General features: G+C 44.0%; 1 protein-coding gene across 1 annotated transcript in view; it reads right to left on the reverse strand.

Annotated features, from left to right (window-relative positions):
• LOC140209389 (uncharacterized) overlaps positions 1-21,591 on the reverse strand; it is a 142,869-nt gene extending 121,278 nt beyond the window's left edge. The window contains exons 1-2 of the mRNA XM_072277640.1: positions 21,457-21,591; positions 10,866-11,129 (exon numbers count right to left, since the gene is read on the reverse strand). Coding sequence (XP_072133741.1) covers positions 10,866-11,129; positions 21,457-21,591 — 399 coding nt within the window. The remainder of the gene's footprint in view (positions 1-10,865; positions 11,130-21,456) is intronic.
• Between the last annotated feature and the right edge of the window lie 2,167 nt (positions 21,592-23,758).

The raw sequence follows: 23,758 nt of genomic DNA on the forward strand, positions 1-23,758 counted from the left end.
CCTCTTGTTCTTTGGTAATGAATGAGTTCTAAATGGTATTTTTAACCTGGCATAGACAGTCACAAGCAGTTTGTTTTTAAGCATTATTTTCCTCTGTTTCTCCTTAGTGAGCCAGGGAGCTCTCAACTTGTTTGTTCTTTTTTGGTTCCTCGGGGGAATTTGCCTCCACGTACCTGAACCGTCTCCTCATCAGAGGCAGCTCACCATTAAGTAACAGAATTGCCTGCAAAACTCTAGTTCTAATTTAATTGGGCCAGATCCTCATTCCATTGAAGGTGGTTTTCATTCCAGTTAACTATTTAAGTTACACACACAAAATGCTGGAGGAACTCAGCAGGTCAGGCAGCATCTATGGAAATGAATATATGATTTTTTCCCTCTCCCTCTCCTCTTCTATTTCCCACTTTGACCTCTTACTTCTTCTTATCTACATATCACCTCCCCGTGGGTCCCCTCCTCCTTCTCTTTCTCTTACAGTCCACTCTCCTCTCCTATGAGATTCCTTCCTCTCCAGTCCTTTACCTTTCCTACCCACCTGGATTCATGTATCACCTTATAGCTGTCCTCTTCCTTCCCCTCCCCCCACTTTTTATACTGCCATCTTCCCCTTCCTTTCCAGGTCTGAAGAAGGGTCATGGCCCAAAAAGTTGACTGTTTATTCATTTCCATACTTGCTGCCTGATGTGCTGAGTTCCTCCAGCATTTTGTGTGTACTGCTTTGGACTTCCAGCATCTGCAGAATTTCTCATGTTTTCTATACAAGTTCAAGTTTATTGTCATTCAACTATACCCCAAGGTGCACAACACAGTACATATAACTCACACACAACACATAATCAGAATCAGGTTAATATCACAAGCATATGTCATGAAATTTGTTAACTTTACAGTAGCAGTACAATGAAGTACATGATGAATAAATATAGAGGGAAATACAGAGCTACATTAAGTATATATAAGTCTTAAATAATTAAATTAAGTAGTACAAAATAACAGAAATAAAAAAATAGTGAGGTTCAGTGTCCACTTAGGAATTGGATAGTAGAAAGGAAGATGCTCTTTCTGAATTGCTGAGTGTGTGCCTTCAGGATTCTGAACCTCCTTTCTGACGGTAACAGTGTGCAGAGGGCCATCCTCAGTAGTGGAGATCCTTAATGATGGACACTGCAGTCCTAAGGCATCACTCCTTGAAGATGTCTTGGGTACTACAGAGGCTGATACCCATGATGGAGCTGACTCATTTTACAAGTTTTTGCAACTTATTTTGATCTTGTGCAGTAGTGCTCCTACTGCCACCCTCCTCATACCAGATGGTGAAGCAGCCAGTCAGAATGTTCTCCACAGTACTTTTGTAGAAATTTTCCAGTGCTTTAGTTGACAAACCAAATCTCCTCAAACTCCTATTAAATCTAGCCTCTGTCTTGCCTTCTTTATAGCTGCATCAATATGTTGTATCCAGGTTAGGTCCTCAGAGATATTGACACCCAGGAACTTGAAATTCCCAGTTCAGATCCCCCTATGAGGATTGAATTGACTTTATTTCTTACATCCTTCACATACATGAGGAGGAGTAAAATTTTTTATGTTATGTCTCCATCTAAATGTGCAATCATGGTAAATTATAATAAATAGAACAGTCAATGTAACATAGAAATACACTTAAATCAGCGTGAGTTAATCAGTCTGATGGCCTGTTGGAAGAGCCTGCTGGTCTTGGCTTTTATGCTGCAGTACCATTTCCCAGATGGTAGCAGCTGGAAAACAGACATCCCACCTCTCCAGGAAGTTCCAGGAGTCTCCCGCATATTGAGAGCGGCTCCCTGACGCCCGGAGATTATATACAATATCCTGGAAATCGATTTTTTGAGAGGGAGAAGGAGAGCAAGAATCCTGATTGGTTTCTCTTCGTGCTAAGTAGATCTGTCAGTTTTCTCTGTGGGCGGGCTTTACAGTCAACCTCAAAAATAATGACAGTGTTGCTCGCTGCACTGTCTGCAACAGTGACTTTTTTATTGCCCCTGGTGGGTTAAAATGTAAATGACATGTTGAGGTGAGTTTAACAGGTGTCATTCGTTCATTAGCATAGCTAATGTTATTTAAACTAGCTGGCTAGCTGCTAAGGAGATACTCTATTGATGTCCTACATGATGAGGCCAAACTCCCTGTAGACTTGCTTAAAGTTGTAATAGAATAAACATGATAATATAAGTACATATTTTAATGTCACATTTTCTGCATATACCCAACTTGGTTTACAGATTAGACAAAATCACTGAACAAAGTATTACATACACCCTTGGAGGTCGACGGTGGGGGGGGGGGCTACCTCCCTGAAATGATGGTGCTACCTCCCTGAAATGAGTTTTTGCAGGGTGGGATATCTGGGAATAGATTGTGGTTGGAGTGACTTGGCTCCCCAATAATCCTAAGGGCCCTTTTTACACACCTGTCTTTGTAAATGTCCTGAATCATGGGAAGTTCATGTCTACAGATGCGCTGGGCTGTCCGCACCATTCTCAGCAGAGTCCTGCGATTGAGGGAAGTACAGTTCCCATACCAGGCAGCGATGCAGCCAGTCAGGATGCTTTCAATTGTGCTCCTGTAGAAAATTCTTAGGATTTGGGGGCCCATACCAACTTCCTCAACCATCTGAGGTGAAAGAGGCACTGCTGTGCCTTTTTCAGCACACAGCTGGTGTGTACAGACCACGAGGTCCTCGGTGACGTGGATGCCAAGGAACTTAAAGCTTTTACCCTCTCAACCCCAGATCCATTGATTTCATTAGGGGTTAGCCCGTCCCTAATCCTCCTGTAATCCACAACTAGCTCCTTTGTTTTTGCAACATTGAGGGACAGGTTGTTTTCTTGACACTACTGTGTCAGAGAGATGACTTCTTCTCTGTAGGCCACCTTGTTATTGATTGAGATAAGGCCAATCAATTTAGTGTCGTTAGCAAATTTAATTAGCAGGTTTGTGTTCTGTCGCCTTACCCTTCCTGAAGTCCACAATCAGCTCTTTGGTCTTGCTGACACTGAATGCAAGGTTGCTGCTGCGACATCACTCAATTAATTGGTATATCTCACTCCTGTACATCCTTTTGCTACCATCAGAAATTCTGGCAACAACCCATGATTGTATCATCAGCAAATAATGTACGATAATGCATTTTGGTAAAAGGAACAATAGTGCAGACTATTATCCAAATGTGGAGACAATTCAGACATCAGAGGTGCAGAGGAACTTGGGAGTCATCGTGCAAGATTCCCAGAAGGTTAATTTACAGATGGCATCTGTGGTAAAGAAGGCAAATGCAATGTTGGCATTTATTTCAAGGGGAATAGAATATAAAAGCAAGGAGATAATGCTGAGGCTTTATAAGACACTTGTCAGGCCGTACTTGGGAGTATTGTCAATAGTCTTGGCCCCTTATCTCAGAAAGGATGTGTTGTTATTGGAGAGTCCAGAGAGGTTAACAGGGATGATTCTGGGAATGAAGAGATTAACATACGAGGAGCTTTTGGCAGCTTTGAGCCTGTAATCACAGGAATTTAAAAGAATGCTTGGGGATCTCATGGAAGCCTACTAAATGTTGAAAGGAGTAGATAGGGTGGATGTGGAGAGGATATATCCTATAGTGGGTGAATCGAGAATTAGAGAACACAGCCTCCACATTGAGGGGCGACCCTTTAGAACAGAGGTAAGGAGGAGTTTCTTTAGCCAGAGAGTAGTGAATCTGTGGAATGCTCCGCGGTAGACTGCACAGAATCCGCAGACTGCATTAGATGCCAAGTCTGTGGGTATACTTAAGGCAGAAGTTCATAGATTCCTGATTGGTCAGGGCATCAAAGGATATGGCAAAAAGGTAGATATATGGTGTTGAGTGGCATCTGGGATTAGCCTATCTCTTATGGTCTAAATTTATAGATGCAGTTTGAACTATACCTAGCCACACAGACTTGGGTGTAGAGTGTAGTGCAGTGGGTTAAGCACACATCCCTGTTGAACGCCAGTGATAATTGTCAGCGAGGTGGAGATGTTATTTCCACTTCCTAACTTCCGGTTAAGAAGTTGAGGATCCAGTTGCAGAGGGAGGTAAAGAGGCCTAGGTTCTGTAACTGCTCAATCAGGACTGTAGATGGCGTTAAATGCTGAGCTATAGTCAATAAGCAGCATCCTAACACAGGTATTTGTTTTGTCCAGGTGATCCAAAGCTGTGTGGAGAGCCATTGAGATCGTGTCTGCTGTAGACCTGTTGTTGTGATAGGCAAATTGCAGTGGGTCCAGGTTCTTCCTGAGACAGGTGTTGTTTCTAGCCATGACCAACCTCACAAAGCATTTCATTACTGTAGATGTGAGTGCTACTGGACTATAGTCATTAAGGCAGCTCACTCTGCTCTTCTTGAGCACTAGTACAATTGCTGCCCTTTTGAAACAGGTGGGAACTTCCAACTGTAGCAGTGAGATATTGAAAATGTCTTTGAATATTCCCATTAGATGGTTGGCACAGGTTTTCAGAGCCTTACCAGGTACACCATTGGGCCCTGCTGCCTTGCGAGGGTTCACACTCCTGAGAGATAGCCTGACATTGACTTCTGAGACAGAGATCACAAGGTCATCGGATCCTGCACGACCCTCAAAGCTGTGGGTTTATTCTCCTTTTCAAAGTGAGCATAAAAGGCATTGAACTCATCTGAATCATCGCTGCCATTCACGATGTTGGGTTTTGCTTTGTAAAAAGTAATATCCCGCAAACCCCCTGACGTGCATCCGATGTCTTCTCCAACCTCTCCTGGAATTGTTTCTTAGCTCCTGAGGTAGCCCTCCACAAGTCATACCTAGTTTTCTTTTACAGACCTGGATCACCAGACTTAAATGCCACAGATCCAGCCCACAGCAGTAAAATTACCACAAATAAATTAACAACTAATAAGGTGCGTGTATGTTATAAGTTAAGATGTAAACTGTATAATGCTACAGGCGCTTCAATTGTGATGAGACCTGAATGGAGTTCAGTAGTCTTATGGCCTGGGGGAAGAAGCTGTTTGCCATTCTAACAGTTCTTGTCCAAATGCTATAGCACCTCCTGCCTAGTGATAGAGGATCAAAGAGATTGGAGATGGATGGGAGGGGTTACTGACAATGCTAAGGGTCCTGCATACCCAGTACTACTGATAAATATCTCCAATGGTTGAGGAGCAACCTCGATGATCCTATCAGCAGTGTTTTAATCCTTTCCAGGGTCTTGTGGTCACTTGCCTTACAATTCCCGTAGCTGATGGTGATGCAACTGCAAGAGCACTCTCAATAGTGCTCCTATAAAAATTGATTAGAATGGTGGGGGGAAGCCTCTCTCACCTCAGTCTCCTCAGATGCTACTGTACTTTCTTGACCAAAGACGTGGTGTCAATGGACTAAATTCCATAACCAGAGTGTATCGAGAGCTGATGTTCATATCTGTGATTGCACCAGCAAATTGAGTCAGAATCAGGAAAGGTTGTTTATCTGAATGCACACACTATTCCTAATGAGAGGTAAGTTGATGGTAGAAAGAGAAGTAAGTGGTATAGAGGTATAGTTTCAACATGATGAAAGCTGGACAGTAAATATTAGAGGATACAGAACATGGAACATTACTGCACAGCACAGGGCCTTCAACCCACAACAGTGTGCTGGCCTTTGAACTTACTCCGAAATCAATCTAACCCGTCCCTCCTATATAGCCCTCCATTCATCTGTCCTAAATGTCTCTAATGTATCTGCCTCTACCACTACCCTTGGCAGTGCAATCTATGGACCCACTATTCTCTGCGTAAAAAAATCTACTTCTGATATCCCCACTCCCTATACTTTCCTCCAATTACCTTAAAATTATGCACCCTGGCTTCAGCCATTGCTGCCCTGAGATAATGTATCTGGCTGTCCACTCAATCTACAGCTCGTCTCTTATCATCATGTACACCTTTATTAACTTTTAAAGGCAGGTAGATGGGTAAAGTTGTTAATAAATAATGAGATTACAACAGTTTTGAGGTATAATAATGGCTCAGAGGGTGAAGATGTCAAATTTGTGCTGATAGAGAGAATAGTAAGTGTACAGGGTCACTGGTGACAGTAGAGTAATAGTAGCTACGGTCTGTAGACTGTTGCCTGTGAAAATCCCAGCAGATCAGCAGTTTCTGAGAAACTCGACCTATTCAGTCTGGCACCAACAATCATTCCACGATCAAAATCACTGAGATATAATTTCTTCCTCATTCTGTTTATTGTCGCCGGAGATTTTAACCACGCGAACCTCTAGTCAGTGCTCCCCAAATTCCATCAGTATGTGGACTTTGCAACGAGAGGGGAGAAAGCGTTGGACCTTGTTTATACAAACATTCTCGACGCGTACTGGGCGGAGCCCTGGCCCCACCTCGGTTACTCAGACCACATCCCTGTTATGCTAATCCCAGCATACAGACCGCTCATCAGACGCTCCACACCAGTTCAGAAGCAGGTGAAAACCTGGCCAGCAGGAGCCATCTCTGCTCTTCAAGACTGCTTTGAGCACACTGACTGGCACATGTTCAGGGAGGCTGCAACCGATGGCGACTCTACCAACTTAGAGGAGTACACGGCATCAGTGACTAGCTACTTCAGCAAGTGCATCGATGATGTCACTGTGGCCAAGACCATCACTACACACGCTAACCAGAAGCCATGGATGACCGCGGAGGTGCGTGCGCTGCTGCGGGCCCGTGACTCCGCCTTCAGAGCAGGCAACAAGGCAGCCCTAACAACAGCGAGGGCCAAGCTGTCCCAGGTCATCAGAGAGGCAAAGCGTGCAAATGCCCAGCGAGTCCACAGCCACTTCCAGGACAGCGGCGACATGCGGCGCATGTGGAAGGGAATTCAGGACATCACCAACTACAAGACAACACCACCTGCTTGTGCTGGTGATGCCTCCCTCCCAGATGCGTTGAACAATTTCTACGCTCATTTCGAGGCGGAAAATGACGTGGTGGCGAGGACGACCACTCCTCCTCCCAATGACCAGGTGCTGTGTCTTACCGTGGCCAGTGTGAGGACAACTCTATGCAGGGTCAACCCACGGAAGGCTGCTGGACCAGACAATGTTCCTGGCAGAGTGCTCAGGGGATGTGCAGACCAGCTGGCAGATGTTCTCACTGACATCTTCAACATCTCCCTGAGCAGAACCGACGTTCCAACGTGCTTCAAGGCCGCGACCATCGTCCCCACCTCAACGACTACCGTCCCATTGCACTCACATCCATCATCATGAAGTGTTTCGAGAGGCTCGTCATGAGGCACATCTTTAAAAAGCCATCTCACAGAAATTCCCCCGTTTGGAATCCAGCACCAACCTGATTTTCCCAATCTACCTGCATATTGAAGCCCCTGTAACTACTGTAACATTGCCCTTTTTGCATGCATTTTTATCTCCATTGTAATTTGTAGGCCCATATCCTTACTACCGTCTATGGGTCTGTATAAAACTCCCATCAAGGTCATTTATCCTTGCAGTTTCTTCGCTCTATCCACAATGATTCAACACCTTCCAACCCTATGTCACTTCTTTCTAATGATCTCATTTCAATCTTTAACAAACAGAGCAATGCCACTCCCCTTACTTTCCTGCCTGTCCTTTCAATACAATGTGTATCTTTGGACTTTAAGCTGCTAGCTATAATCTTTCAGGCATGATTCAGTGATGCCTACAACATCATACATGCCAATCTGTAACTCTGCTGCAACTGATAAGAACCAGTCCATCACAGGTAAAGCCTTCCAGACCATGGAACACATCTACATGGAGTGCTGTTGCAGGAAAGAAGCATCTATCATTAAGGACCCCACCTACCAGGTCAGGCTCTCTTGTTGCTGCTGCCATCAGGAACAAGATACAGGAAGCTCAGGACCCACACCACTAGGTTCAGGAACAGTTACTACCCCTCAACCATCAGGAACAAGATACAGGAAGCTCAGGACCCACACCACCAGGTTCAGGAACAGTTACTAACCCTCAACCATCAGGCTCTTGAACCAGAGGAGAAAACTTCTCTCAATCATCAATGAACTGTACAACTTACAGACTCATTTTCGAGGGCTCTTCATCTCATGTTCTCGATATGCATTGCTTATTTATTTATAATGCTTATTATTATAATTTCTTTTTTCACTTTCTTTTTGTATCTGGAGTTTTGTTCTCCCTTTTTTGCAGATTAGTTGTTTTTCCTGTTGGGTGTGGTCTCTTATTGATTCTATTGTGTTTCTTGTATTTACTCACAAGAAAATGAATCTTAGGGTTGTTTATGGTGACATATACTTAGATAATAAATTTACTTTGAACTGAGGCAACAAATCCAAGTACCACTGGCAAATAAACAATAACTTGGAGCTGAATGCCTTCATGCCATGGAGATGCATATTTTCAGGACAAATGAGTTTCCTCTCCACCCTCTCATTATCAACAACTCTATAGTTAACATTGTTTCAACATTCCCGTTTCTGGGCATCATTATTTCACAGGAGCTCATGTGAGAAAACCATATCTCCTTCATTAATAGCAACATACAGCACAGGAGGTACTTCTTGTGCCAGTTGGTAAAATTCCATCTTCCCTAGAACACCCCGGTGCAATTCTACACGGCATCATAAAGATAACCCACAGACCAGCCATCACTGTCCAGTCTGGTGCAGCATCCTCTCACAATATATGAAAACCACAGCAAACTGTCAGGTCAGCAGAAAAGGTCACTGGCAGGACTTGGAAGTGGGCAGGTAAGAATCACTACAGACACCCAGCAAACTCCCTTTTCCAAATCTTCTCTTCTGAAAAATGCTATTGGGCTATTAACACAAAACAAACCATTTTAAAAGTTCCTTCCTCCTCACCCCCACCAGCAACCATTCTAATTAGCCCTCCCCCCCCCCCCGACTCCCCTCTATCTATTAGCTCAGTCATTGCACTGTAGACATTTTAACCACTTGTTATAATGCTGTTTCCATTGCAAATACATGCTGGTATTTATGTAATTTTATATCCATACTTAAACTTCTAACTTTATTTTTTATATATTTCTTTATAATGGTTGAATGTTGTGTTTTGTTGCATGGCACGCCAACACATCATGGTAAAATCCTAATACATGCAAATGTATATGGCAAATACATGTTGATAGTGAAGGTGGTGCTGATTACAGAGGAATCTAGATAGGGAAGTGGACCAAAGAGTGGCAGATGAATTTCAACACAGACATGTGTGAGGTGATTCATTTGGAAAGTCAAACCAGCATAGGACTTATGCTACGTACAGTACAGAACAAAGCAGTGTAATGGAACAGAGAGACTCGGGAGCACGTGCATAGTTAGTTGAAAAGTGGCATCACAGGTACACAGAGTGATGAAAAAGGTGTTTAGTACACTGGCCTTTATCAGTCAGAGCACTGACTATAGGACATGGGATATTATATTATTCTCCACTCTGGCTCCTTACCACTTTTCCTCACCTGCCCCTGGTGGCCCTCCTTCTTCCCTTTCTCCCATTGTCCTCTCTCCTCTCAGATCTCCTTCTCCTCAGCTCTTTATCTTTCCCACCACTGGTTTCACCTAACACCTTACAGCTAGTTTTCCTTCCCCTCCCCCTACCTTTTTATTGTGGCATCTTCTTTCTTCCTTTCCAGTCCTGAGGAAAGGACTCAGCCAAAAAGTTGACTGTTTATTCATTTCCATGGATGCCCCCTGACCTGCAGAGGTCCTCCAGCATTTTGTGCGTCTCTCTGGATTTACAACATCTGCAGAATCTCGTGTGTTTATATTATATCTGGTATATGTTGTTTGTGAAGCTGCACTTGGGAGTACAATGCACAGTTTTAGTTAAGTACCCCATTTCAATCATTCTCAATGGCTAGACCAAAGATCAATCTGTACGATGAAACCCCATCCAGCTGATGACTGGAGACTTGTTCTGGGCTTGGAGCAGAGTGTGTGGTGTGTGGATAGGAGAAAAGGGGTTTGTTTTACTGCTGTGTGTTCTGTATTGTTCTGCCAAGCATGCTGTGTTGGTGCCAGGATGTGTGATGACAGTTGAGGGCTGCCCACCAGCACATCCTTAGGTTGTGTTGTTTGTTACTGTAAACAATGCATTTCACTGTATGTTGCCATGTACCTGTGGTAAGTAAATCTGAATATAAAATTGGGTTATAAACACAAGAGATTCTGCAGGTGCAGGAGCTCTAGAACAACTCACAAAACGCTGGAGGACTCAGCAGGTCAGAAAACATCTATGGAGAGGAATAAACAGTTGACATTCTGGGCCAAAACCCTTCACCAGGACTGTAAAGGGGAAAGAAGCCAGAATAAGGTGTGGCGTGGGTGGGGGGGGGGGGGTGGGAGGAGAGAAATACAAGCTAGTAGTTAATAGGGGAAACCAGGTGAGGTGGGAGGGGAAGGAAACTGCAAGGAGTGAAGAAAAGATTTACCAGGATGTTTATTCCTTAGGACATATGATAAGGAAAGGTGGCCTCATATAAGTCTTTAAAATTATGTGACGCATTGATAATGTGGACGATAAGTCTTCACCCCAGGGTAGACGAGTCTAAAACTAGGGGGCATAGGTCAGATGAGGGGAAAAGATTTAAATAGGCTATAACTTCTTCAGTTAACTGTCCGGGGGGGTGTGGTACAATGGTGAGATTTAAGGAGCGGGTACATTATTGTTTAATTTAAGGAGATACAACGGTGCCATTTAAGGAGATAAGAGGGAGGGGCGGAGATCTGGTGGCAGAGATACGGGCCGGCCGAACGCAGGATTTTGGGAGGAGCCGTGTGGGGTACTCGGCCAAAGGGCCTGTATCTCTCCCTACCTCTGCCGCCGTTCTGTCCTTACCTACTCCGACGACCAAGAGAGCCGCCAGCAGCGGCCGGCCGTCCCCGACCAGGCCCATCGGCGCTTTCTCCCTACGGCAGCCGCGGAGCGAGCAGCTGTAAAGGGCCACCGGAAAGCGTACGCGCGTGCACGCCCAGTCGCGGGAGCCCGCACCGAGACCAACCAGCCCTAGAAACCGTGCCAGGAATGCCTGGAGCGAGCGAGCGCACAGCCACGGGATCCCGAACCGTGCCGGGAATGCCTAGAACGAGAGCGCGCACAACCATGGGAACCCGCGCCATCTGGAGAAAGACCCGGCTGGGGGGGGGGGGGGGGGGGTGAGGTTACACCCAGAGATCCCACTAAATTGTTGCGCAAATTGATAAGGTGGTTACAAAGGCGTATGGAGTGTTGACAATCATTAGGCAGAGGGGTTGAATTCAGGAGTCGTGATATAATGTTGCAGCTCTATAAAACCTGGTTAGACCACACTTGACATATTGTGTTTAGTTCTGGTCGCCCTGTTCTTTAAGGTTGTTATAACCGGAGGTGGCAGTGGGAATAAGCTCCCACTACCTATTAAATGCTCCCAATGGCGTGTGTCTCAAATAGCCTCTAACGATCAAGTCCAGCACCTGCCTTTCACGTGTGCTTAGCTACTAAATCTGACGAAACCGTTTCTACTGACAGAAATGGCAAAAAAGCTGTTAAATGCAACACACAAAATGCTGGAGGAACTCAACAGGTCTGGTGCTTTAAAGCCAGTTGCTTGGGCAGATGGGGCTCGTCGGCCCAGGATAGCAGCTCATCTAGGAGAAGGAAAACGCTGATTTAAAACTCCAACACGAGGAAGTCTGCAGATGCTGGAATTTCAAACAAAACATATAAAAGTTGCTGGTGAACGCAGCAGGCCAGGCAGCATCTCTAGGAAGAGGTACAGTCAACGTTTCGGGCAGAGAGCCTTTGTCAGGACTAACTGGACATCGGTTGACATCTGGACAGATCATGAAACCCAGTTAGTCCTTTAACATCTGCCGGACGATGCTGAGGATGTCCTACGAGTCTGTGGTGGCCAGTGCGGTAATGTTTGCTGTTGGGTGCTGGGGCAGCAGGCTGAGGGTAACTGACACCAACAGAACCAACAAACTCATTCGTAAGGCCAGTGATGTTGTGGAGATGGAACTGGACTCTCTGACGGTGGTGTCTGAAAAGAGGATGCTGTCCAAGTTGCATGCCATCTTGGACAATGTCTCCCATCCACTACATAATGGACTGGTTGGGTACAGGAGTACATTCAGCCAGAGACTCATTCCACCGAGATGCAACACTGAGCATCATAGGAAGCCATTCCTGCCTGTGGCCATCAAACTTTACAGCTCCTCCCTTGGAGGGTCAGACACCCTGAGCCAATAGGCTGGTCCTGGACTTATTTCCTGGCATAATCTACATATTACTATTTAACTATTTATGGTTTTATTATTACTATTTAATTATTTATGGTGCAACTGTAACAAAAACCAAATTCCCCTGGGATCAATAAAGTATGACTATGACTATGACAATGGTACTGCCCTGGCTTGCGTATCACCTAGACAGCCGAGACGCATCATCCATGGTCGACCTCAACCAAAAGAGGTCCTCTGGTTGTCTCATCAGTGGAAAGATGTGGAAATTTTATTGAGAGTGCAGGGGAGATTTACCAGGATGCCGTTTGGATTAGAGAGCATGTTCTTATGAGGATAGGCTGAGTGAGCTGGGACTTTTCTCTTTGGAGTGAAGAAGGATGAGAGGTGACTTGATAGAGGTGTTGAAGATAATAAGAGGCATGGATCGAGAGGACAGCCAGAGACTTCTTCCTAGGGCGGAAGTGGCTAATATCCGGGGGCGTAATTTTAAGGTAATTGGAGAAAAATGTAGTGGGGATATTGGAGGTAGTTTTGTTTAGAGATTGGTAGGTGCATGGAATGTGCTGCTAGGGGTGGTGGTAGAAACAGATACATCAGGGACATTTAAGAGACTCTTAGACAGGTACATGGATAAAAGATAAATGGAGGGCCATGTTGGAGGCATGGTAATGTTGATCTTTGAGTAGATTGAGGGCCCAGGGGCCTGTATGTTACTATAATGTTCAATGATAAACTAAACAACATCTTGCATTGCAATGAGCTCACCCCAAATGAAGCAGGATTACTGGGCAAACACACTCAGTGGCCATTCATAAGGTACACTTGCTCCTTCATACAAATATCTAATTGGCCAATCATATGGCAGCAACTCAAAGCATAAAAGCATGCAGACATGGTCAAGGGATTGATTGGTTTAGGTGTTCGACATACCAGGCTGAATAATTCCTTGTTCAGAACTAATATACAAACCCCATTTCCAGAAAAGTTGGGATATTTTCCAAAATGCAATAAAAACAAAAATCTGTGATATGTTAGTTCACGTGAACCTTTATTTAACTGACAAAAGTACAAAGAAAAAATTTTCAATAGTTTTACTGACCAACTTAATTGTATTTTGTAAACATACACAAATTTAGAATTTGATGGCTGCAACACACTCAACAAAAGTTGGGACAGAGGCATGTTTACCATTATATTACGTCACCTTTCCTTTTAATAACACTTTTTAATCGTTTTGGAACTGAGGATACTAATTGTAGTAGATTTGTAATTGGAAATTTTGTCCATTCTTGCTTGATATAAGACTTCAGCTGCTCAACAGTCCGTGGTCTCCGTTGTCTGATTCTCCTCTTCATGATGCGCCATACATTTTCAATAGGAGATAGATCTGGACTGGCAGCAGGCCAGTCAAGCACACGCACTCTATGTCTACAAAGCCATGCTGTTGTAGCCCATGCAGAATGTGGTCTGGCGTTGTCCTGCTGAAATAAGCATGGACATCCCAGGAAGAGACGTCGCCTTGATGGCAACATATGTCTCTCTAATATCCTAATATATGCCTCAGAGTCAATGGTACCTTCACATACATGTAACTCACCCATGCCGTGGGCACTGATGCACCCCCATACCATCGCAGATGCTGGCTTTTGCACCTTTCGCTGATAACAATCTGGATGGTCGTTTTCATCTTTGGCACGGAGAACTTGATGTCTGTTTTTTCCAAAAACTAGCTGAAATGTGGACTCATCTGACCACAGCACACGGTTCCACAGTCTTTCGGTCCATCTGAGATGAGCTCGGGCCCAGAGGACTCGCTGGCGTTTCTGCATAGAGTTGATGTATGGCTTCCTCCTTGCGTAATACAGTTTCAAGTTGCATTTCTGGTTGCAGCGACGGACTGTGTTGAGTGACAATGGTTTTCCGAAGTACTCCCGAGCCCAGGTGGCTATAATTGTCACAGTAGCATGACAGTTTCTTAGGCAGTGCCGCCTGAGGGCTCGAAGATCACGCGCATTCAACAGTGGTTTCTGACCTTGCCCTTTACGCACCAAGATGTCTCTGAATTCTCTGAATCTTTTCACAATATTATGTACTGTAGATGTTGAAAGACCTAAATTCTCTGCAATCTTGCGTTGAGAAATGTTCCTTTTGAACTGACTAACAATTCTCAGGAATTTTGGCACAAAGGGGTGAGCCACGACCCATCCTTGCTTGCAAAGACTGAGCCTTTGATGGACGCTACTTTTATACCCAGTCATGATACCTCACCTGCTATCAATTAGCCTGCTTAATGTAGAGTCTTCCAAACCAGTGTTACTTGAATATTCTGTGCACTTTTCAATCTTATTTTAACTCTGTCCCAACTTTTGTTGAGTGTGTTGCAGCCATCAAATTCTAAATTTGTGTATATTTACAAAATACAATTAAGTTGGTCAGTAAAACTATTGAAAATCTTTTCTTTATACTTTTGTCAGTTAAGTAAAGGTTCACATGAATTAACATATTGTTACATGCTCAAGGAGATCTGTTTTTTTGGTGAGAATGCTGTAATGGTCTTGGAGGTCACCTGATGTGATTTTCCCGCCGATGTGAGGTCACGTGATGACATGTGCCCCGTGACTATATAAAGGTCGACTCAGGTGACACAGTAGGATTTTGAGTTTGGAGATTTCCAGGTAGAACGTGTTGTATCACCGTTTCTGTTGCGTGTTTGTTTTTGTGACGCAGTTTCATTTTTAAAACGGTTGTACGTTCTGTTGAAAGATTCCATATTACTTGGACTGGGAATTTGTGGCTGGAAGTGCCAATTTACTCAATTCCGACAGTTTTGAAGGGAGAGTGAAGAATTCATCGAAGTGAAGGATCGAGAGAAGTCGGCATCGGTTGGCAGTTTAATAAAGGATCGACCTTATTGAGTCTTTGTTGGAGAGAACCTGCTTTGAGATAACTCTTGCAATAATGCAATGAGTTCATGCAAAAAGGCTCTCTCTCTAAAAGGAATTTAAGGTCAGTCGATTTAAACTGTTTAATTTCGGCATCGGGAATCCTGTGGACAGAACCAGCAGTAAAAGTGCGTCGGTGAAGAAATCCTTCTCCAGAGAAGTCTCTCCCAATTGAATGTGTAAAACTGTTGGACTTTCGAAGTTATCGCTTTAAGAACTATATCTGACTGTATCGCTTTAAGAACTGTTTTCGCATTTAACGCTTTAAGAACCAGAGCCGAGTGAAGTTGATGAACAGCTGGTTAAAGTTTTCCTTTGTTTTTTTCTCCTTATCATTTATACGTGTTTAATAACCATTTGGTTGTTTTTATATAACCTGTCTCGATTGATATTCATTGTTGCTGGTTACATAACAATATCACAGATTTTCATTTTTATTGCATTTTGGAAAATATCCCAACTTTTCTGGAAATGGGGTTTGTGCATGATACGGACATTTGCCTGCAGTGTACTTGTTAAGTACTGTCAAGGAAGCATTAATTGGTAAAATGAGATCTTTGTGACAGGATAAGTTTAACAGGGATAGAATGCTAGGTTATCACTGCCATCATATTGTATATTGGTCTGTATCTGACTTTCTGGAAAGCATTAGATGTTTTTATTTTTGTTGGTGGGGGAAATTAAAGGGTGTACACTTTCTGTCTCTGCTCCACACCCTGGCTCAGTAGTGGCTGTAATGCACCTTATGTTAGTTTGCCAATTGCCATTAAACATTACTAGAAGAAGAAGAGGTTCGGTTGTTGTTCAGACCAAGCATCAGAATGGGAAAGAAATGTATCTAAGTGACATTGACTATGGAATGGTTGTTGGTGCCAGACAGAGTGGTTTGAGTATCTCAGAAACTACTGAGCCTGGGGGTTTTGTGCACAACAGTCTCCAACTTGTATGAGAATAGTGCAATAAAATGAAAATAAAATCCAGTGAGTGCCAGTTCTGTAGGCAAAAAAGCCTTGTTAATGAGGTCAGAAGAGAATGGCCAGTCTGATTCAAGCTGATAGGAATGCAAATAATCAAAGTATCACTCATTACAACAGTGGTGTGCAGAAGAGCACCTCTGAATGCACAGCATGTCAAACCTTGAAGTGGATGGGCTACAGCAGCAGAAGACCACACGGGGTTCCACTCCTGTACCTAATAAAGTGGTCATTGAGTGTCATTCCAATTAGTTTTCAAACCTTTATATCACTAGAGATATGTAATTTGATGCAAACTAGTTACCACATAAAGAAAAGATTCCTGCTTGATGATAAATTGTGCCTTTAGTCCTCAAATCAGTGGAGTGCTTTATATCATGTTTTGAAAATCTCATTAAAATTAGCATATTAGATTATGCTAAAACTATTAATGGATATATTTTCTTTGTGTAAAAGGAAAGCGCTTAACAAATCGCATATTACAAACTGCTTCACTGAAGGGAAATTCCTTCCAGCATTAACAATTAAGCTTTCCCAGTAATCATAAACAAGTCCCGACAAAGGATTGCAAGGACTGCGGAGAGAATCATCAAGGTCTCTCTTTCACTCATCAGAGATATTTATCAGGAGTGCTACGTACATATGCAGAGCTCTTAACATTGTCAGTGATCCCTCCCATCTGACCAACGATCTCTTTGATCCCTACCATTTGTTCTTTAGAAGCTCTACCCTGCTTATCTCTATTATCAAAACATCCCAGCCAGTCAGAAAACAAATTGTCCGCTATAAAAAGCAGCTTTCTCCTATAAACCACACAAACTTGTAAGTTTTCCCATCCAAGTCAGCAAAGCACCAAAGACTCCACTTTGTCACATTACCTTTTACAGAGGTTGCAAATTCATGAAGACTTCAGGGCTACAAATATATTTCCACATTCTCTCCTTGTTGTCATTTCATGACACCACTATAATCGTCAAAACACAATTGTTAAGGTTTGAGTACAGGAATCAAAGTGATTTCAAACATTCTTATAATGATACTGACTCAGAACATCAGTTAAGTAAAATCCTCTTTTTCAGTCTGGACAAACAGGTACCTATTTTCAATATACTCTCCTTCTTAGTCCTACGAAACTACATATAAATCACAAAAGAATAACAGCTATTCTTATTACACCAGAGATTATACCATAATGTGGGATAATCAACCACCATCCTCTTCCCGGAGTGTTATAGTTGTGAAATTGATCTCTCACTCTCTTAATCTTTTTGGTGGCCACTTGAATGTGATCCACAAAGTGAGTTATGTCTTCAGATTCATTTGGCATTGAGGTGCAGTGCTAATTTCTTAGGTGCTGGAGCTGACAAAATGCTTGCTATTTTCCATATCCTCTCTATATATATGTCACACCCAATTTGTTTACCTGCTCGTTTCATGTACTGGGCAACTTCCTTGCCCCATTCATGTAATGAGCAGGTACACAAATTAGGTGTGATATATATATATATATATATTTCATATATGAATAGGGCTTCTTATGATGTCAAGCACTAAACCAAGATGAAAGAAATATATGAATTCCAGAGCTCCACAGAAAGATAGTGATAGTTAAGACATTAAAAAGATTATAGCCTATCACTACATTTCAGTGAATAACTGGTACAATAAAACATACAATACTTAATTTAATAATATGGCAAAGTACTGCACGGTTGCACTCACTAATTATCATAAAATATAATTATCAAGCAAGTAAAGAAAAAGACGGTAATCATGTATTTTACCAATTTAAAAGTAATTACCTACTTACCAATGCCACCAATGAGAAGTTTCACAATAATTTCCACAAAGAGTCAGGCGTAATATGTGTTCGGGGATCTGAAGCAACTCTTGTTCCTGTGTCATCTGCTGACCTGTGGTACTGTAGCCATGATGTGATATACGGCTCAGGATTCCACTGAACTAGAGGAGGTCTGTGTAGTTTAACAAACATAAGTGAGGATGCATGATTTATGAGAATTCTTGAGTGTGTTGTTGTTATTATCAAGTTCATGTGACTGAATCTTCTCTCACGCTCAGCAGTACTGTGACGCTAAGCAAAGCTATCGGACGATTGATGCTAATGAGAGAGATAAGAAAGACAATGGAGAAACATTCAAAATGCTAATAAGAGAGAAGGGAGGGATTAACGGAAAAGAAACACAATTCAGAATATTGACTGACCGGTTGCTTTGAACCTGAACTGTTTGAAGTTTGATGGACAGGTGATACCCCAGCAGGGGGATAAAAAGAGCAGGTTTGTTAAGGCACGGAACACACCACGAGACCACGAGACCCTGGAAAGAGCAGTGTACCCCCACAAGTGGTGGGAGTTTGGAGATCCGGTTTGCGGGAACCAACCAGAGGCTCACAGAGTGTAAAGGTAAAGGCGGGAACCTGGGGTGTGTGTCCGCCCTTGCCTGGGTGCCGGGTTCACCGTGGAAGAACGATCGTATCTGGAATGGAGGGGTCACAGTCGGTGACCACAGTGGGGATTAGAAGACATAAAAGGGTCTGCCAAAAACCAACTGCGAGGACGTCAAAGGTCTGCCTGAACCAAATTGCATCTCTCTCTCTCTCTCTCTCTCTCTCTCTCTCTCTCCAATGGTACAACAACAGCGATTACTGCAAACTGCACTAAACTGAACTGAACTCTGCTTCACTTAAGACTGATCATTTTACCCCTAGACTGCGATAGAGCTTGGTTGATTTCTATCACCCTATTTCTGTGTATATGTGTGTATTATCATTGCTAACCTGTTACATTGATATCCTTATGATTAAAGTACTGTATTACTTATGTCTTTAATAAAACTTTATTAGTTCCTAGTAATCCAGACTCCAACGAGTGTTCCATTTCTGCTGTTTTGGCAACCCAGTTATGGGGTATGTAACATAAGTGGGGGCTCGTCTGGGATCTTGAATGCCAAAATTGGGACAGGGTAGATTGATTGGGTTAAAATTCCCGAAAGAAAGAAAGGGCAAACAGCAGAAATGGAGATTGAGGAATTTCTAAAGGCGCCAACCTTGGAGGCATTAGAGGATGCCAGGAAATCAGAATTGGTGACTGTTGCCAAATGGTTGAATCTTTTTAAGGGGAAGCCGACAATGAGGAGAGTGGAGATGCACAGAGCTATCATTGAGCATAATGTATCTAGAGGTGTGTTTCCCCAAGGGGAACTGGAGGTGGTGCCTATGAGCAAACCTGGTGGAGAAGCAGTGCAGCTGCAGATGGAAAAATTGAGACTCGAGCAGGGGTTCCGAATGAAGCAGTTAGAACGGGAAGAGAGAGTACAGCAGTTGGAACAGGAAGAGAGAGTACAGCAGTTTTAATGAGAAGAGATAGACAAGCAGTTAGAACGGGAAGAGAGAGAGAAGCAGAAGGAAAGGGAGTTTGAGCTGGAGAAGTTAAGGATGACGCTAGAGAGGGGCCAAATGCCGAACCAAGGTGGAGGGTTCAGGGCGACCCAGGAGGTTAGGTTGGTTCCCCCATTTGAGGAGGCCGATGTTGATCAGTACTTTCTACATTTTGAAAAAGTCGCTGCAAGTCAGGACTGGCCAAGGGATAAGTGAGCTGTTTTGCTTCAGAGCATACTTAAGGGGAAGGCTCAGCAAGCTTACTCGGCATTGTCCGCAGAAGATGCCCAGAGGTATGATGTGGTGAAAGAGGTTATACTCAGGATATATGAATTGGTCCCGGAGGCATACCGGCAAAGGTTCCGGAATGTGAGGAAGCAGTGGGGCCACACGTATTTAGAGTTTGCCCGTGAGATGCAGATGTATTGTGAGCATTGGTGCGCCTTGATAGGGGTCAATGGGGATTATGACAGACTGCTACAGCTAATACTGATTGAGCAATTTAAAGGTTGCGTCCCTGAAGGTATAAGGCCCTATCTAGATGAGAAAGAGGCAGAAACCTTAGCCACAACTGATAAGTTAGCGGATGAGTACGCGTTAACACACAAAGCAAAGTTTACCCCGAGTAAAAGCTACCAGAAGGGTAGTCAAGAGGGCGGAGAGAGTCCGCCAGAAAATCCAGAAAGTAAGCCGGGGACTAGCGAAAAGGATAAGGAAGACAGGAAGCAGTTTGGTAGGAAGTCTCCTGGGGTCGTATGCTATAATTGTGGGAAAGCCGGTCACATTGCGTCCAGGAGTTTTGCCCCAAAGAAGAAGATGGGGAAAGGAAAAACGACGACTCCGACTGGCTGTATTGAGCCGGCAAACAAACCGCTAGGGGAGAAGAGGTCTGATAGAGTTCAGGAAGGGCGCAAGAAGTTTATTTCGGCTGGATTGGTGTCGGTGAAGGAGGGGTCAAACCCAGTTCCAGTACGGATCTGGAGAGACACTGGGGCTTGTCAGTCATTGATCTTAAGGAGGGTGTTAGACTTTAGTGCAGAGACCGAGACTGGGGAGGTCAGTGTGATAAAAGGCATTGGGAAAGGAACTGAAGCAGTACCTTTGCACCAGATACACCTAAAAAGCGACTTGGTCTCCGGACCGGTCACGATAGGGGTGAGGCCCAAATTACCGATGGAAGATGTGGAGGTCTTACTCGGTAATGACCTTGCAGGCGGAGATGTGTACCCAGCAGTAAAGCTGACAAGCAAGCCTGCCAGGACTGAGGACCTGCCCATGGACTCACAGGTTTATCCTGTTTGCGCAGTGACTCGGCACATGTCCAGAAAGGCTACCAAAGCGAATGTAGATTTAGCTGAGATGTTTTTACCAGCCTTGTACCAGGAAGGGTTAGAAAGTGAGAAGAAGGAGCATAGTGGAGCGGAAGGAAATGAGGGAGTTGAGGTAGATTTATCATTAGTGAGGAAGGAATTTATACAGGCACAGGAACGAGAGGAGGAGCTGATAGTTTTGACGGAGACAGCTCTCTCCGAAGCAGAAATAAAAAGGGAGCCAGTGGGCTATTATGTGAAGGAGGGGGTACTAATGAGGAAGTGGAGACCAAGTACCGTGCCTGCAGATGAGGAGTGGGGGGTGGTACACCAGGTGGTAGTACCGAAAATTTATAGGGACGAGATTTTTAACCTGGCCCACAAGATACCCCTCGGTGGACATTTTGGACTGAGGAAAACAGTCGATAGAATTATGAAAGAGTTTTACTGGCCGAACATGAGGAAGGATATTATTGAATATTGTAGGCGATGTCATTTATGTCAGGTGGTAGGAAAGCCGAACCAGGTCCTGCCTAAAGCACCCCTTCGACCGATACCCACTTTCAGGGAACCTTTTTCCTGAATAATTGTGGATTTTGTCAGTCCCCTGCCCAGAACTGCGAGTGGGCGAGAGTATGTGATGACAATGATGTGTGCCGCCACCAGGTTTCCGGAGGCTGGGCCCCTGGCAAGCATCAAGGCTCCCGCAACGGTAAAGGCACTTGTGAAATTTTTCACTACGGTAGGGCTGCCCAGGGAAATCCAGTCAGATCAGGGGAGTGTCTTCACATCTCACACATTCCAACGGATGTTGGATGAGATGGAAGCAAAGCAGATTTTGGCCTCCGCGTACCACCCAGAGTCCCAAGGGGCGTTGAAAAGATTCCACGCAACATTAAAGACCATGATTAAAATTCATTGTCAAGAGAACGCTAGGGACTGGGATGATGCCTTGCCTCTTCTGCTATTTGCCGTAAGGGACACAGTTCAGGAGTCACTGGGGTTCAGCCCATTCGAGCTCGTCTACGGTCATTGGCCCAGAGGACCCCTGACCTTACTGAAAGAGCAATGGTCCAGTCTGGCAGTACAAGTCAATGTAATTGACTATGTTTTAAAATTTTGTGAGAGGCTTAAAAGGATCTGTGACCTTGCCAAAGAAAATCTACGACACTCCCAAACTAAAATGAAACAGTGGTATGATAGATGTGCCCGCGAACAAGTGTTTCAAGTGGGCGATCAGGTCTTAGCTCTGTTTCCAGTGGTAACCAACCCCCTCCAGGCAAGATTCCACGGTCTGTACAAGATGATTAAAAAGATAGACTCTTTGAATTATGTTATCGAAATGCCAGACAGGCATAAACCAACACAATTAGTACACATTAATATGTTAAAAGCTTACCATGATCAGAAAGCAGATCTAGTTGGTGTTATCACGAAAATTAATGAGGCTGGGGTGCCAAATGATAAGGGGAAGACTCATCTTGAAAAGATAAATATGGTGCCGACCAGATTGGAGAACTCTATTGTTTTGGCCAACTTTGCTGATAAGGTCTCTCACTTAACCCCCGAACAGAGTGAGCCACTGATAAAGCTAATTAACCAGCATGCAGATGTATGTCCGGATGTCCCGAGGCGATGCAAAGGGACGGTACATGATGTTGTTGTCACATCAGACCAGCCTATTAAACAACACCCCTATAGGATGAACTTGGAGAAGGACAAGCTAGTGGAGAAAGAAATTGAACACATGCTAGCCACAGATATTATTAGGCCATCCAAATCAGAATGGGCGTCTCCCTGTGTGGTTGTCCGGAAAGTCGATGGGAGCATACGATTCTGTACAGATTACAGAAAAGTGAACGCCATCACAAAAACTGATGCTTACCCCATCCCAAGGGTAGACGATTGCATTGAAAAAGTGTGGAGAGCTAAGTACATCACAAAGATCGATTTGCTAAAAGGGTACTGGTGTGTTCCTTTAACCGACCAGGCTAGAGAAATCTCAGCATTTGTCACTCCATCCGGGTTATACGAGTATAATGTTTTACCTTTTGGCATGAAAAATGCCCCAGGGACCTTCTAAAGGATGATTAATTCAATGATAAGAGGGTTAAAGAACACAGAAGCGTATATTGACGATTTAGTGGTCAGGAGTGAGACGTGGGAGGAGCACATTGTGGCAGTAGAGGAACTGTTTAAACGGCTGTCTGAAGCCAACCTGACAGTGAACTTCGCAAAAAGTGAATTCGGCCACGCGAAGGTCACTTATCTGGGGTATGAGGTAGGACAGGGGCAGCTGGCACCGATGCAGGCTAAGGTGCGGGCTATCTCTGAAGTCCCCACCCCGACAGACAAGAGAGCCCTGAGAAGGTTCTTGGGGATGGTGGGGTACTATCGGAAGTTTTGCAAAAACTTTGTGGATATTACCCTCTCTCTTACTAAGCTCTTGCCAAAGAATGCGAAGTTTGTGTGAGATGACCTTTGTCAACAAGCCTTCGAGAGTCTGAAGACGATTCTGTGTCACCACCCTGTACTGAATACGCCTGACTTTTCAAAACCCTTCTCTCTGGCAACAGATGCTAGCGACGAAGCGGTCGGGGTGGTGCTGCTACAGACAGACAAAGAGGAGATTGACCACTCAGTGGCTTATTTTTCTAAGAAGTTTAATGTCCACCAGAGAAATTATTCCACTGTGGAGAAGGAATTACTGGCAATCATACTAGCATTACAACATTTTGAGGTTTATATTTGTCCGGCATGGAAACCACTGATAATTTACACTGATCACAATCCATTAGTGTTTTTGGCCACTATGAAGGATAAAAACAAACAGTTACTAAGTTGGAGCCTGGTCTTACAGAAA

Source organism: Mobula birostris, chromosome 14 (assembly GCF_030028105.1).
Source record: "Mobula birostris isolate sMobBir1 chromosome 14, sMobBir1.hap1, whole genome shotgun sequence".
In the NCBI taxonomy this organism is placed as follows: Eukaryota; Metazoa; Chordata; class Chondrichthyes; order Myliobatiformes; family Myliobatidae; genus Mobula; species Mobula birostris.